The 15,070-nt window shown below is 42.7% G+C and overlaps 1 protein-coding gene across 1 annotated transcript in view; it reads left to right on the top strand.

The window, feature by feature from the left end:
- Window positions 1-10,679, top strand: part of nup133 (nucleoporin 133) — a 41,150-nt gene extending 30,471 nt beyond the window's left edge. Inside the window, exons 20-25 of the mRNA XM_036000455.1 lie at window positions 1,482-1,617; window positions 3,186-3,304; window positions 7,070-7,150; window positions 7,253-7,317; window positions 8,809-8,897; window positions 10,404-10,679. Of these exons, the coding sequence (XP_035856348.1) occupies window positions 1,482-1,617; window positions 3,186-3,304; window positions 7,070-7,150; window positions 7,253-7,317; window positions 8,809-8,897; window positions 10,404-10,540 (627 nt within the window). The 3' untranslated portion in view covers window positions 10,541-10,679. The remainder of the gene's footprint in view (window positions 1-1,481; window positions 1,618-3,185; window positions 3,305-7,069; window positions 7,151-7,252; window positions 7,318-8,808; window positions 8,898-10,403) is intronic.
- The last annotated feature ends 4,391 nt before the right edge of the window (window positions 10,680-15,070 follow it).

Raw genomic sequence — 15,070 nt, 5'->3', positions numbered from 1 at the left:
TTACCCTCTTCCTTCCTTCCTTCCTTCCTTCCTTCCTTTCTTCCCTTTACACTTACCCTCTTCCTTCCTTTCTTCCCTTTACACTTACCCTCTTCCTTCCTTCCTTCCTTCATTCCTTCCTTCCTTCTTTCCTTCCCTTTACACTTACCCTCTTCCTTCCTTCCTTTCTTCCCTTTACACTTACCCTCTTCCTTCCTTCCTATTTATTTATCTTCTTCCTTCCCTTTTCCAAGTCAGTCATTCCTTCACTCCTTCCTTTTTTCTGATCTTTATTGTTCAATCCCTTCTGCCCTTTGTTTCCTCCCTTTTAATTAAGTATCTGATCTTCCTTTCTTCATCGTTATCTTCAGTTTTCCTCCCTGTTATCTTCCCTCCTTCCATCCTACATTTCCTTTGTTTCCTTCTTTCCAGTCTTCCCTCGGTCTGCCACAGGGACACAGGGCCTCACATAACTCCTTCTTCTGTTTTTACCTCCTTTAAAAAAAAAAATGATGTCCTCTAAAACTACCAAAGAAGACTACACACAGGGTTATAAAGTCCTTTCTTTCTTTCTTCCTCCTCACTTTCTGAGTCTGCAGTCACCACAGCGTAGAACAGAAGAAACACACAAACTCAGTTTCCTTCCTGTTTTAGCAGCTTTAAACATGTTGATGCTCACAACAACCAGCACCAATAATACTGCCTCTACATTAAACACACACACACACACACACACACACACACACATACATACATACATATTGCACAGCTTCCTTCCTGCCTGCAGTTAACACATACACACACACATAGACAAGCAAGAGGAAGTGTTCGTCAGCCTTCCTGGTTTTAACCACAGTCACACACTTTGGTTTTGACTTTGTAGCACAAACAAATTTTAATAAAAGTGAAAAAGAAGTCTGTGTATCAGGCCTGTGATTCAGATCTGCTCCAAAATTTAATGGATTCTTCCTTGGCCCATGTTACACCCTTCCACCAAGTTTCATGAAAATAGAATAGGTTTACATGGTTTAATTTTCAAAAATCACCATATTTTTGTTGTACTGCACCTTGCTGCAGCTCCTCTTTTCACCCTGTGTGTTGAGCTCTCTGTTTTAGCTACAGAGTGAGACATCTCACTGCTGTTCCATCTTTGTTGGGAGTCGCACATGCTCAGTAGCTAGGTAAGGACTACTAGCCAGTCAGAAGCAGAGTATGAGGGCGTGCCATGCTAGCAGCTAGGTGAGCATTATAACGTGTGTTCCAAAGTGACCACGTTTGTCTCTGAAGTAAAGGCTGGACTACAATAGAGCTGTTTGGAGCAGTTTGTGAACAGTGTTTTCTGTTGGAGATGGTAAGTCCCTTTGGGCTGGGCTTTGGGCTTTTTCATTTTGTAAACCTATATAACACAATAAAGGAAAGGGAAAAAGCCAAACAGCATAATATGAGCACTTTAGATAACTATTATAATGCTGTGACTGACGCGGTGTCTCGTGTCTCTGCAGGCCAACAGGACGCTCTACAGCCAGGCCAACGGGGAGACGCGTTACTTTGTGAAGAAGAAGACGCTCCTGGCTCTCAGTAAGCTGACGGTGCTCGCATCCGACCTGCACGAGGACGAACTCAACAAACACGTTGACGGTAAAACCATGAGCTGGTTATCAGATGCAGGCTCGTTAAACTAAATAATTTCCCTGAGGGATCAATAAAGTATTGTGATTCTGATAATAATAATAATACATTTTATTTGTTGCCGCCTTTCAAGACACCCAAGGACACCTTACACATATTAACAAAAAGAATAATCCAATCACAACAAATGTATCAATAGTAAAAATCAAGTAGTAAGTAGAACTAGAAAATGCTTGTGAATGCTGAAAAACTGAATAGCTGAAGCTAAACTGGATTGCTGGCATAACTGCTTAAGAAGAAGGAGACGTAGTGAGAATAGTTTGAAAAATTGAAATGGTTTTAGTATTAGTATAGTATTAGTATGAATTTCATTGAAATGTTGAATAATACAAATATATTAAATTATAGTGTAATATTTTAAGTTAAAAAAAAAAGAAAAGTCATAGTATAGTATGTCAAAAATTGTCATAGTAAAGTACATCAAAAAAGTCCTTGTAAATTTAGATCAAAAAATGACCAAAAGACATAGTATAGTATGTTGAAAAAAGGGTCAGCCCGGACTGGGCATCGAACCCTGGTTCAGAGTCGGCAGTGACTACTTGCTGGTGCCAGTTGGAGCAGTGCTAACCACTGAACGACTGTGCCAGAACAGACATTATGTTGACAACAGTCATAGCATAGTATGTTGAAAAAAAAAAAAAGGTGATTAAAAAAAGTCTTAGTATGTCGAAAAAAAACGCCATGAAAAGGGTCAGCCCAGGACTAATCGGTCATTTTGGTCTTAGTCAACTTAGATTTCTTTAGTCGATTAGTCATGTTTTATGCTTTTTTCATGCTGAATGACTTATTTCCAAGAAACGTACGAGCACATCTCTGGTAAACACAAGAATTAAAGTGGTGCTTTTGCATGACTCTTTGCGGAGAAACTCAGATTTACAGATCTGTCGATTAAATCAACTAATCGATTAGTCGATACAATTGAATGAGTGTTGGTCGACTAAGATTTTCTTCAACCGAGCACAGCCCTACAGCCCGGACTGGGAATCAAACCTGTTGGAGCAGTGTTAGTCTATATCCTTCACGTTCCACTTCCGGGATTGCTCCGGTGCTGCAGGAAATTCCTCTTTCTTCTGCTTTCTTTGTGTTGGAATTTTAAATTTGGTGGATTTCTGAGGACTATAGTTACCTGCTCCTCAGATCTCTGCAGGGTAAATCCAGACAGCTAGCTAGACTATCTGTCCAATCTGAGTTTCCTCTCACACGGCTATTTTGCAGCGGCTCCGTGCGGAGCTTAGCACCGCCCATGACGATTGTGATTGGTTTAAAGGAAGGTGGTGGAGAGCTTTAACGTTTAGCAGAAGAATTGCATTTGCTACTTACATACTAAACGTTAAACTTACAAAATACTCCAGTGTGAGGATCTGACTTTTTATGACTTTTAGCAGCTTTTCCACTTTTCTTACTGGTGAAAAACCAGAAGAACTTCACTTAATAGACATGAAGGAGTGGCAGCGTTGCAGTGTGGCGTTCAGTGTCCCGTAACTAGACTCGATGCTGTCATGTATCTGTCCGATCAGACATCGTGGAGCAGGAGCGCTTCCTGCTGCATCAGGAGACTCTGCCCCGACAGCTGCTGGAGGAGAAGCAGCTGAACCCCGACACCATGCCTCTGCTCAGCGCTCACAACCTCATACAGGTGAGTACACACACGCGCACACACACACACACACACACACACACAGTAGACCTGTTAATACATGGACACATCTGCATGAGATTACAAATTATTGGAAGCAGTGCTCAACGTTGGCCGGTACTCACCGGTACACAGTACCGGCACTTCTACATTTTACTCTTAAGCGTACCTGCACTTTTTCTTGCGTACCGCTACTTCTAGCATGTAGCCGGTACTCTGCCACTGACAGAGAAAGCGTCAGTGTCAGAGAGATTGACCCCAACATTACATAAACTACACTACCCAGAGGGCACTATGTGATTTACCTCGGATCTTGACAAATCACGTAAAGGCAAGCAGTCGGCCCACCCTATCAGAAGTTCGCTTAGCCACGGACGCTAGTTCGGAAAAGCTATCTGATGCCTGCAGCCTGACCGTAACAGATTTATCACTGCTGAAAACCGAGAAACTAAAAAGAAGCACACACTGTGTACAACACTTAAAGTGCCCATATTATGAAAAAATCACTTTTTCTGGGATTTGGGGTGTTATGTTGTGTCTCTGGTGCTTCCACACACATACAAACTTTGAAAAAAATCATCCATGCTGTTTAGAGTGAGATACAGTTTCTGAATGTGTCCTGCCTTCAGTCTCTGGGTGAGCTGTTCAAAATCGGCACGGCTTGTGACGTCACAAGCCGAAACGAGCAGGCTAACCGCAACCATTAGCTCGTAGCGTTAGCATTAGCATGCTAACGCTAGCATGCTACCTCGTTCTCAATAGCAAAGCACTGCTACAACACACACAAGTTCACCATAATCTACAAAAGAACTACTTCCATGTGCGCCCTCATTTAGAAGTCTCCCAGCTAATCCTGCCTTGTAACTGACCAAAGTTGTAGAAACAGCCTTTCTTTTACTGTCTATGGAGCTAGCTAGCTGACATGATCTACATCTGAGCTACTGCACATGTGCAGTGCAATCAAAGATAGTACAGAAGAAGAAGAAAAGAGGTCTCACTCTGTAGCTAAAACAGAGACCAGGTGAAAAGAGGATCTGCAGCAGTGAGAGAGAGCGGTGCAGTACAACAACAATATGGTGTTTTTTGAAAATTAAACCATGTAAACCTATTCTGGTACAACCTTAAAATACAATTATGAACCTGAAAATGAGCATAATATGGCTGCTTTAAACTTATTTCACCAACTCAGCTCCGGTCGCATCTACACGTCTGCTTCCTCTCTCTATTTCTCCTCTGCCCCCTTCCCACACACACACACACACACACACACACACACACACACACACACACACCCATATGCACGGAGCTCTCTTAAAGGAGCCGCAGCACCATTTTACAACAGCTGTCAAGAGAATGACTGACACACACACACACACACACACACACACACACACGACTTGTTTAAATAAATACATACATTTATGTTGTTAATAAATAACAATAAATTGTTGTACCAGCAATATCTCCAAGTTTAGTTTTTCACTGTAGAAATCTCAAATGTCATAATGATTTGCCAATGCAAGAGAGTACCGGCACCTTTTTTTCCACTTCAAGCACTGATTGGAAGTGATCGATGCACTTTAACAACCAGCGACAACAGCAAACAACAATACCTTAGATTGTTGAGAAGGAAACTCAAAAGTAGGGGTGTAAAAATCAATACACTTGAGTATCGCAATATTTTATTTAGCAATATTATATCGATTTTCAAAAACGCAATATCGATTTTTTTTTATTATTATTTTATTTTATTTTTTTTCAGTTTACGTGCAAAAATATTCATGTAAGACAGTGGTTCACGTTTATGTTGTGTTTAAACCCCCTACCGCTAGATGGCTATGCTGAGACGCACCACTAGTGTCCTTAACAGTGCCTAGCAGTGCCTAACAGTGCCTAGCAGGGCCTAGCAGTGCCTAGCAGTGCCTAACAGTGCCTAACAGTGCCTAACAGCGCCTAACAGTGCCTAACAGTGCCTAACAGCGCCTAACAGTGCCTAGCAGTGCCTAGCAGTGCCTAACAGTGCCTAACAGTGCCTAACAGTGCCTAACAGTTCCTGACTTTTTGCTAGAAGCTAACAACGTAGCTATGGCTGAACTCTGGCCTACTTTAGCATATCAACATTAGCTCACTAAGAACCTGGGAACCACAATCCCAAACTGTCAGTTTGCACATCATGTCTTTTTTTAAATATTAGTTTTTCTAAAATTATACTATAAAAACAATTCCAATATATGGCCTTATGCACAGTATCTAAATATATTGCAATATATTGAATCGTGACCCATGTATCGTGATACGTATCGTAACGGCAGATTCTTGCCCATACGCAGCCCTACTCAAAGGGGCACGTTTTTTAAGAGGGAGCGTCGGTACGCGATCTGTGCTGCCTGCACGATCCGTTATGCGCACACGCAGATGATAATCCTGTTTACGACACTGCACGATCTGTTCCACGCTTGCGCACCTTTGCACCGCGGGAATAATATTTTTGTAGGCTACATTTTATGTTATTCATTATGCACTCCACGGCGGGTCTGTTTTATAGAGATGTTTAAATTAAGTACTTATTGTCATTGATCCAAAACCGCATATCGACGTCCGTGTACTAAGCCTTGGCGACATTATTTTTGTGACCTGTAGTGTCAGGGGATGTTGTGATGTTTTTAAATGTAGCTTACGCTATGCATTACGAGGTGTTTACGTGGTTGCCAATCCAAAATAATAAAGATGTTGTTACATGTTACATGAACATTGTACCAACCATTTTGGATGTCTTTCAGTTTCCTCCACACTCCCCTTTGCGAGTGCTGTGAAATGAATGAAATTCCCGCGGTGCAAAGGTGCGCAGGCGTGGAACGGATCATTCGTGCAGTGTCGTAAACAGGATTGTCATCTGTGCATGTGCGGACATCTTGCGCATAACGGACCGTGCGGGCAGCACAGATCGCGTACCAACAGGGAGAACACGTTTGGTGACTAAACTTCAAAATAAAATTCAAACCAGATCAACACTTTTACGGTCATTAACTATGTGAACATGCACAGAAAGAAGAACAGATGAAGCAGACGTTGGCCCTGTTAACATGCTGCAAAGATTTATTGATTAGTTGTTAATTATTAAATTAATCACCAACTATTTTGATAATCAATTAATCGGTTTGAGTCGTTTTTTTTTTCATTAAAAAAAAGTTACAAAAATTCTCTGATTCCAGCTTGTTAAATGTGAATATGTTCTAGTTTCTTCTCTCCTCTGTGACAGTAAACTGTGGACAAAACAAGACATTTCAGGACGTCATCTTGGGCTTTTTGGGAAACACTGATCCACATTTTTCACCATTTTCTGACATTTTATACTTAACAACTAATCCATTAAATCAGAAAATAATCAACCTATTAATCGACAGTGAAAATAATCGTTAGTTGCGGCCCTAAACATGCAATATTGTCACATTTTCACCGAAAAAAGCATGTTTTTGTCCAAAAATGTGACATTAAATTGTGAATGTTGTGTTTTTCCTTCTTAAAGTCCTAATAACAGAACCAAACAGTCAGACTTCCGCAGAGCAAATCTACCAGTGGGTTTATTTTGAATCCCTTAACACGAAGAAGGAAGCCAGCTTTCCTGTTTAATATTTCTGAAACAGATGACTTGTTGTGGTTTGGATTAAAACACAGATGACTTGTTGCCATAAAGCGGGGGAATGACCATGTCAAAATGCTGACAGTAACTTCACAGCCTCCTCTCCTCTTCTCTCCTCTCCTCAGTTGTACATCTGCGATGAAAACAGGCGAGCCAACGAGTACGACTTCAAAAAAGCTCTGGATCTGCTGGAGTACATCGACGAGGTAACCTCCCGATTCATCGGACTGTCTTGACGCTCGACCGGTCGGGTCTCGACGGCAGTTAGAAGTCAACTCTTGTGGATCTTTTCTGTGTTTGTGTTGCAGGAGGAAGCTGAGGACATCGACTCGCTGAAGTGTGAGATCTTCGGCAAAGCGCTCAGGAGAGACGAGTAAGACACTCCTGTCATGTTTATGTTTATCTAGTCGTGATTAGGCCAGGGACCCTGTTACGGCTGTAAGCGGTCCAACAAAGTGCTGCCGCGAGGGACTAAACACTGAGAGAGATGCATAAACACACTGTGACGCGCTCCAGATTGTATTGCAATGATTTATTCCTCTTCTTCCACACGTAAAATACAACTAGTACTGCAGTTACCGAATGTAAAGTTACCTTGTGAGTCGAAATAATTGCGTTAGTACGGCGGTCAACAGAAAGTGTGTCTCTCCCAGGCTCACCCCCTCTCTGTCAAAGCCCAACAACCCCAGGTGAACAGGTGAGGCAGACAAATATGTTATCACTTCCGCTCAAACCGCGATGAAAACGCCCACCACCTACAATATAAGTGCACAATATAATAATCAATAAATAATATAAATGACACCATGAACAACATATGGTACAACATGTGGCTCCTACAGACCCCTTAGCTGAAAGAGAGACAGATTAGGGGCCCCCTACTACATGTACAGTATAAAATTAAACTGGGCCGGATGGATGAAAATGAATGGCGGTGAATCCTTAAGCCTAACTGTACGGCTACCATAGTGGCTACCTTACCTATAGTAAGCCTATCTTCAACGTGTAAATGAAATGGGGGTGGGTTTCTCCATAAATAGGCCAATTTATCTTTGCTATTAAAATGTTTGATTCATTTTAATGTGACATATTTAAATTTTTGAAAGAAGAAACTTTCAACATTATTTTTTTAAACATAACTTGGCGGCCCCGCCTTGCAGTAAAGCGTGATTTATGGTTCTGCGGAGGCTCCACGCAGAGCTTTCGCCGTAGCCTAGGTAGGTGGCCTGATGTTTAGAGTGTGTGTGTGTGTTTGGGGGGGGGGGGGGGGTAGAGGGGGGGAAGTGAGAGAGTGACGGTGATTAGCTTCAGAGCGAGTAGCGACTCTAGAGTCATAGTGAGAGAAACAAAGTGTCTCCCCTGTTCTTTCTGACCACGGTGGAAAATCTGGAGCAGGAGAAGTTAACCCTCTCCTTGATTTCATGTTGTTTACGGAGAAGGAGAACCTGGAAATTAGTCGGGGGGGGGGGGATGCGACGTGTGTTGCCGCAACGTGTAGTTACATTCTTCGAGAGGTGCACGTCAGGCTACAGCGTAGGGTCCGGCGTAGGTTCGTGTCTCCACGTACCTACGTACGTAAGCACGGCGTTGATTTTACGCAGAAGTATAAATCATGCTTAACTCTAAGGACCACCTAGGGGTCACGGACCCACTGTGTAATATCTCTGCCCTTAATTTTGATCTCACTGATGGAAGATTTTTACAAACGGCAAAAAAGTCTGTGCAGATATAAGTAAACGTTCATACAAAAAAAGTTTGAAACACTGATTTGTAAACGTGCGACTGTGTGCTCCGTGCCCACTGTACATCGCAGTTATTTATTAGTCTTACGTGCTGTTTGACTTTAATGCCGTGTGCCTCCCAGCTGGTCCTCCACTGACGGGACTGACGACCCCCTGGAAGCCGCCAAGGACAGCATCTTCGTCAAGATCCTCCTCAAACTCATCCAGGAAGGTGAGAAACGTTCGAGACTCCGGGGTTGGAAAACAGACCAAAGCACAGCCAGGAGATTCCAGCATGACATGTATTTCATCCAGAAAATATAACAAGATGCGTATCGTAAATGACTAAATCATATCACTCTGATTTTGAGATGGTATTAACGTTCGAGAGGACGTGCTTATAATTATTGAAATCAAGAGTATACAAGTGATAGTTAATGTAGGTCATTTCAAGAGTAAAAAAAGTTTCCAGTAATTGTCCGATGCACGAACACTTACAGAGAATCAATCGTTGGCAATGAAAATCTTACCAGGCTCCCTCCAACAATGCTCCTTAACTATGTATAAAAATAAACTTTATATAATGTTTACTGAGGTAATAAATCAAGTGAGAAGCAGGCTCATTTTCACATAGACTTCTATAGAAACAGACTTCTTTTTGGAGTGGAGTCCCCTGCTGGAAATTAGAGAGAATGCAGGTTTAAGGTAGCCTGACAAGCCAGACCCACATCCAGATGTTGGGTCTGGGAACCCCCTATTGGCAGGGCTCAATCCGAGGGGCGGGATAAACGGTTGTCTTTCAAATTCCCTCTGCACGCAATAGGATGGCGCTACAACCAACCAGAGCAACGCTAGTTGATAGATTCAACTTTTGCCATAACAGGTCGGCAAAACTCTGAACACATCTTCCTTTTTTAAGAATGACTTCAGTGCCGTTCTTTGTTCTTTTCTCAAAGAAAAGCTGAACTCCAAGTCTTCCAGAGTCGCGGCCAAAGCCGATTCCAAAGACCGCTGTTCTCCAGCAGCAGCAGCCATCTTCTTTGTTTTCAAGTAGCGGGGAATTCACGCGTCGCAACTCTGCCGTCATTATGTTAAGCCCGCCCACCGACTCTATACACGATATGATTGGCCTGACTAGAGTTTGTTTTTCCAGCTCGCAAGCCAACGGAGAGTTGCTAGACTGACCCTGGCTGCAAATTACATTTGCTGCCGCTAGATTGCTAGGCTAGATTTAAGGAGCTTCTACATTGGCTTCACTGTTCAGACCCGGAAGCGTCGTCCATTATTTTTACTGTCTATGCTTCATATACTCGTACTTGCTCTCGCCTCTTGGAAAATCCTACTCTATATATTTAGTAGCTGTCATGCACTTTGCAGCAGAAAACACTCAAGCAACAAGCTCAGGTATCAGACAAGACGCTGTTTGTTAAAGTACGTTGTTTAATTTCCTCAACTTGTTAAGGCAGTCCAGAACAAAGATTTCTGACGAGACAAAACTGTTTAAGAACGTTGCAGGGACTCTACTTGCAACTGTTGCAAGCATCTCACTTTCAAAAATGTTATCCACATTCATATTTAGACGAAACAAATGATATATCCAGCTACAGGAAAGTCGTAAGTTAGAACAAAGTACAAAGAGTATTTGCTGTGGTGTAAAGAGGCAGCTTTCTGAATGTTGCAAGTACCGACACGTTGCAAGTAGTTTGAATTCAATGACAAATTAATCTTTATGTTTCAGGAGTTTCTCTGCAGACGTACCTGCCTGACGTCAAAGAGCTGCTGGAGCTGGAAGATCTGAGCGGTTTGAAATCAAAACCTTATTTTGAATTTGTCCTTCGAGCCAATTATGAACATTACCTAGAAGCCCAGATGTGAGGACTGATGGCCTCCCATCTACTACTGCTACTGCACTTGTAATCATTTTCAATCTTTGTTTGAAACGTGCTCTTTTCTAAATAAATGTGTTGTTATTTCTGTACTAAACTGCAGTGAATTAAACTCTGTTTACTCTCTGGCTTCCTGCCGTCTGATATCAGAGCCTTCAGACCTGGAAGGAGACAGAAACCTGATCCTGTAGAGTCCAGGGGCTGGCCCTACATTAGTCAGGACTTCCTCCTGTTTGGTGATGAGAGGCAGACGTCGGTTATAAATAGATTGCCACCGTGACAGGGATCCTCCGCGATGATCCACTTCCACAGCTACAGAGGCTGCAGATGCCTTTCAGGGTCCAGCTCGCCTAAAAATAGTGAAAGTAGGTTAGATTAGAGACATGAGCTCCACATAACTGTTCTGTTCAGCTTTTATCTGGTGAGATAAAACCTGCAGTAGTTCAGGCTGTTCTCATGAACCATTCGTACACTTAGTTACAAAAAGTAATGCACTGTAATTTGGATGTATTCCACGTATTTATTGCTGTATGCACAACATTGACTACCGCTGTGTAGAACAAACACAGGGCTGGCAAGCGTGGAAGCGGAGTTCCTGTACCGGAAGAACTTTCACCCAGGAAACGGGTGTTCGTGTCACGGAAGTACTACTTATAGGAACACGCCAACTTATTGGGACTTTAGCTTATTCACTGTATCCCCCCAGAGTTAGATAAGTCCATACATACCCTTCTCATCTCCGTGTGTGTCGTAACTCTGTCTGACGCCCCCACCGCTAGCCTAGCTTAGCACAGATCCTGGAGGTAACCGGCTCCATCTAGCCTACTGCTCCCAATAAGTGACAAAATAACGCCAACATTTTCCTGTTTACATGTTGTGATTTGTATAGTCACAGCGTGTACAAATAACAAGGTCACATGAGACACAGCCATCTTCTAACCGTATACATACTGGGAACTATATTCTCAGAAGGAGAAGCACTGCTACTTCTGCTACTTGGGCGGAGTGATATGATTGCAGCACCTGAGAAGCCCCGTGGCGAGGAGCAGAGAGTTCGCCTGGAGTTTGCTCAGAGTTGGAGTAACAATTGGAAGAAGTGTAGAGGAAAACGCAAGACTTTCACCCAGGAAATGGCTGTTCGTGTCCCATAAGTACTACTTCAGGGGACCGGTGTTTTATTCCAAACCACAAGCTTTTCAACAAAAATCTTAACTAGTTTTTGTTTTGATCCCTAAACTATCGTCGCGGCGTGGCGGTCAACTTTTGTCGACTAAACTTAACTGCAACGAGCGTCCGCTACGGTGCCCTGTACCTGGCTCACAAGTACAGTAATAAACTTAACTGTAATGACCACTAAACTTAATTATCATGTGGGCGGTCGGCGTAATTTCGTAAGATATCATACGAATCGTTGTGCATAGTTTTCATATATAATCCGAAGCCGTTCACGGGAATGCGTTAAATAGTTGGAAACGCACAATTCAGTCAGTCTAATCTAAACAGGATAGCTGAAAACACTTAAAGCTACATCATATATCACCACACTGACGCGGCGCTGCTGCTGCTAGCCTTGTCTGTACACACGTATGTTTCCCATTGATAAACTGCACTCAAGCAGTAGTATACTTCATGTTAAACATAAATATATACTGATCTGATTACAGCAAAGACGTTGCCAGTATTGACGGCAAAATAGGCTACAGAATATTTCGTTCTGTTTTGACAGGTGCAATATTAGAAAATCTTACATTTATATCTGCATTTATGTCGAAACCTAGAGACTTTCAAACCTCAAAATGTCCTTTATTAAAATGTATTTGTGTCCAAATGACATATAAACATATTTTCCTATTCTAATTTGCCTGGAAACGCTTCCAACACGCTTGCTTGTCACATGAAAAATAGGCGTCGGTTCTATTTCTAGCATGCACGCGTTTTCGGCGCGCCTGAGACGTGCGTGTCATGCAGGCAGTGTGCAAGCTCTCACCTGTTAACATGGGAGCCGAAATAAAAACGGACACGCCACGCAGCTGACACGCTCACGCCACGCAGCCAGTGTGTGGCCGGCCTCAGACTCATATTCTGACTAGAATCTGAGTATGACGATGTCAGGCTGTGTTAGTACAGCAGACATTTTGGGACAGGACATTTTGGTCACCAAATGTTTACACACATCACTTCCTTTGTCTCCTTTGTCGTAAAGGGAATTAATTCCCCTGAAGATCCATTTCAAAAATAAAGAAAATTCTCTGGCACACGCTTGTCATGTCTGCATTTGGTTGATGTGGTCGGTTGAGGTTTCGGTCACAAGGACCTTTCTCAAGTCACGTGTCTCTCAAGACCCGTAACTACGAGGTCCTTGTGACCGAAAACGTCAACCGACCAAATAAACTAGATGCAGAGGTGACGTAGATATCAATCTAAATTTTAAACACAGACACGCACACACACACATACACAGACACACACACACACACACACAGATACATAGCCTACACACACAGACACACACACACTTATACACAAACACACACACATAGACACACACACATATACACACTTATACACAGACACACACATATATAGACAGACACAGCCTACACACACATATACACACACAGACACATAGCCTACACACAGACATACACACACATACACAGACACATATACACACACAGACACATAGCATACACACACACACAAATAGACAGACACAGACACACACACTTATACACACAGACACATAGCCTACACACACATATACACACACAGACACATAGCCTACACACACAGACACACACACATAGACACACACACACACACACAGACACATAGCATACACACACACACATAGACACACACACACACACACGGATGAAAGAAACCAAAATGTCTGATATAGAAACTTTTTGAAAATGGACAACAGGAGGTTAACTGACTACACAACACACACATACACAGACACACACACAGACACATAGCACACACACACACACACACACAGACAGACACACTTATACACACACAGACACAGCCTACACACACAGACATACACACACATATAGACAGACACACATACACACACACAGACACATAGCCTACACACACAGACACACACACACAGACACATAGCCTACACACATAGACACATAGCATACACACACACACATAGACAGACACAGACACACACTTATACACACACAGACACAGACATACACACACACACACATATAGACAGACACAGACACACACACTTATACACACACAGACACATAGCCTACAGACACACACACATAGACACACACATACACACACACACACGGATGAAAGAAACCAAAATGTCTGATATAGAAACTTTTTGAAAATGGACAACAGGAGGTTAACTGACTACAGTCTCGTGCCATAGTTTCTTCTTCCATTTAAACTCCCACGCCCCCTGTATCTCTGACATGCAGCTCCGTGAATCCCGACACCTCTGTGATCTCCGTTAACAGTTGGATAAACACAGCCGGGTCTGTTGGGTCTGAGTCTGTTAGTCTCTCGGAGGAACTCTGTCTCGGTGCTGCGGCTGCAGCTGTCCGACCGGTTGGAGGTCCGACTCCAGACCGTCTGGCGTGAACGTCGCTCAGCTGCTGTGTGGATGTTGTTGTTCGAGCTTCCAGCTGAGCAGCTTGACTTCCTAACAAACCTAAAATAAATGTCAGGGTGTTAGATAAAAACATATTCTCCCTAGGGGCGGCCTCTAGCCCACCCAGTAAGAGCGTTCGCTCCATGTAGTCCTTTGCAGAGGCGCGGGTTCGAATCCGACCTGCTGCTTAGTCTGCTGCGTTAATTTAAAGTAATTACACTAAATATGACTGTTCAACTACAGCCGGCACATCAACTCCTTTCACTGTTAACCCTTTAAAGGACATCTGCTTTATTTTTACACTCCTTTCAGGACTTGACTTCAACCGATTTTTTGACTTTTTGGCGCTTATACACTTCATGCTTATTCTGTTGTTTGATTCAGTTTGAGATACAAACTTTATTCTGTTTAATGTTCCCAGCTGTTACTAAGTAGCAGCACACGCAAATTTGATGCAGAAAAGTCCATTAACCCAGTTACTTAGAAGCTGTGACAAACAACTAATCTAATGTATTTATACTTTCCATCCAAAGAGGGGGTCAAGTTATGGTTCAAATGTCAATTTTTATAGAATTTTATTTATTTATTTTTTTACAGTGGTTAGGCTACTGTTTGCAATCTTTACATGATGGACCACAAAATAAATACCTTTTATCCGTGTGTGTGTGTGTGTGTGTGTGTGTGTGTGTGTGTGTGTGTGTGTGTTCTTGTTTAACTATATTCGTGGGGTCCAAAAACCAGGAGTCCAGTATACTTGTGGGGTCCCGACAGCCTTGTGGGGCCAAAATACTGGACCCCACAAGTTTTAAAGGGCTGTTTGAGGGTTAAGACTTGGTTTTAGGGTTAGAATTAGGTTATGGTTAGGGTGAGGGTAAGGGTTAAGGTTAGGCC

Source organism: Sander lucioperca, chromosome 4, assembly GCF_008315115.2.
Source record: "Sander lucioperca isolate FBNREF2018 chromosome 4, SLUC_FBN_1.2, whole genome shotgun sequence".
Classification (NCBI taxonomy): Eukaryota; Metazoa; Chordata; class Actinopteri; order Perciformes; family Percidae; genus Sander; species Sander lucioperca.
This window is presented reverse-complemented; position numbering and strand designations above follow the sequence as displayed.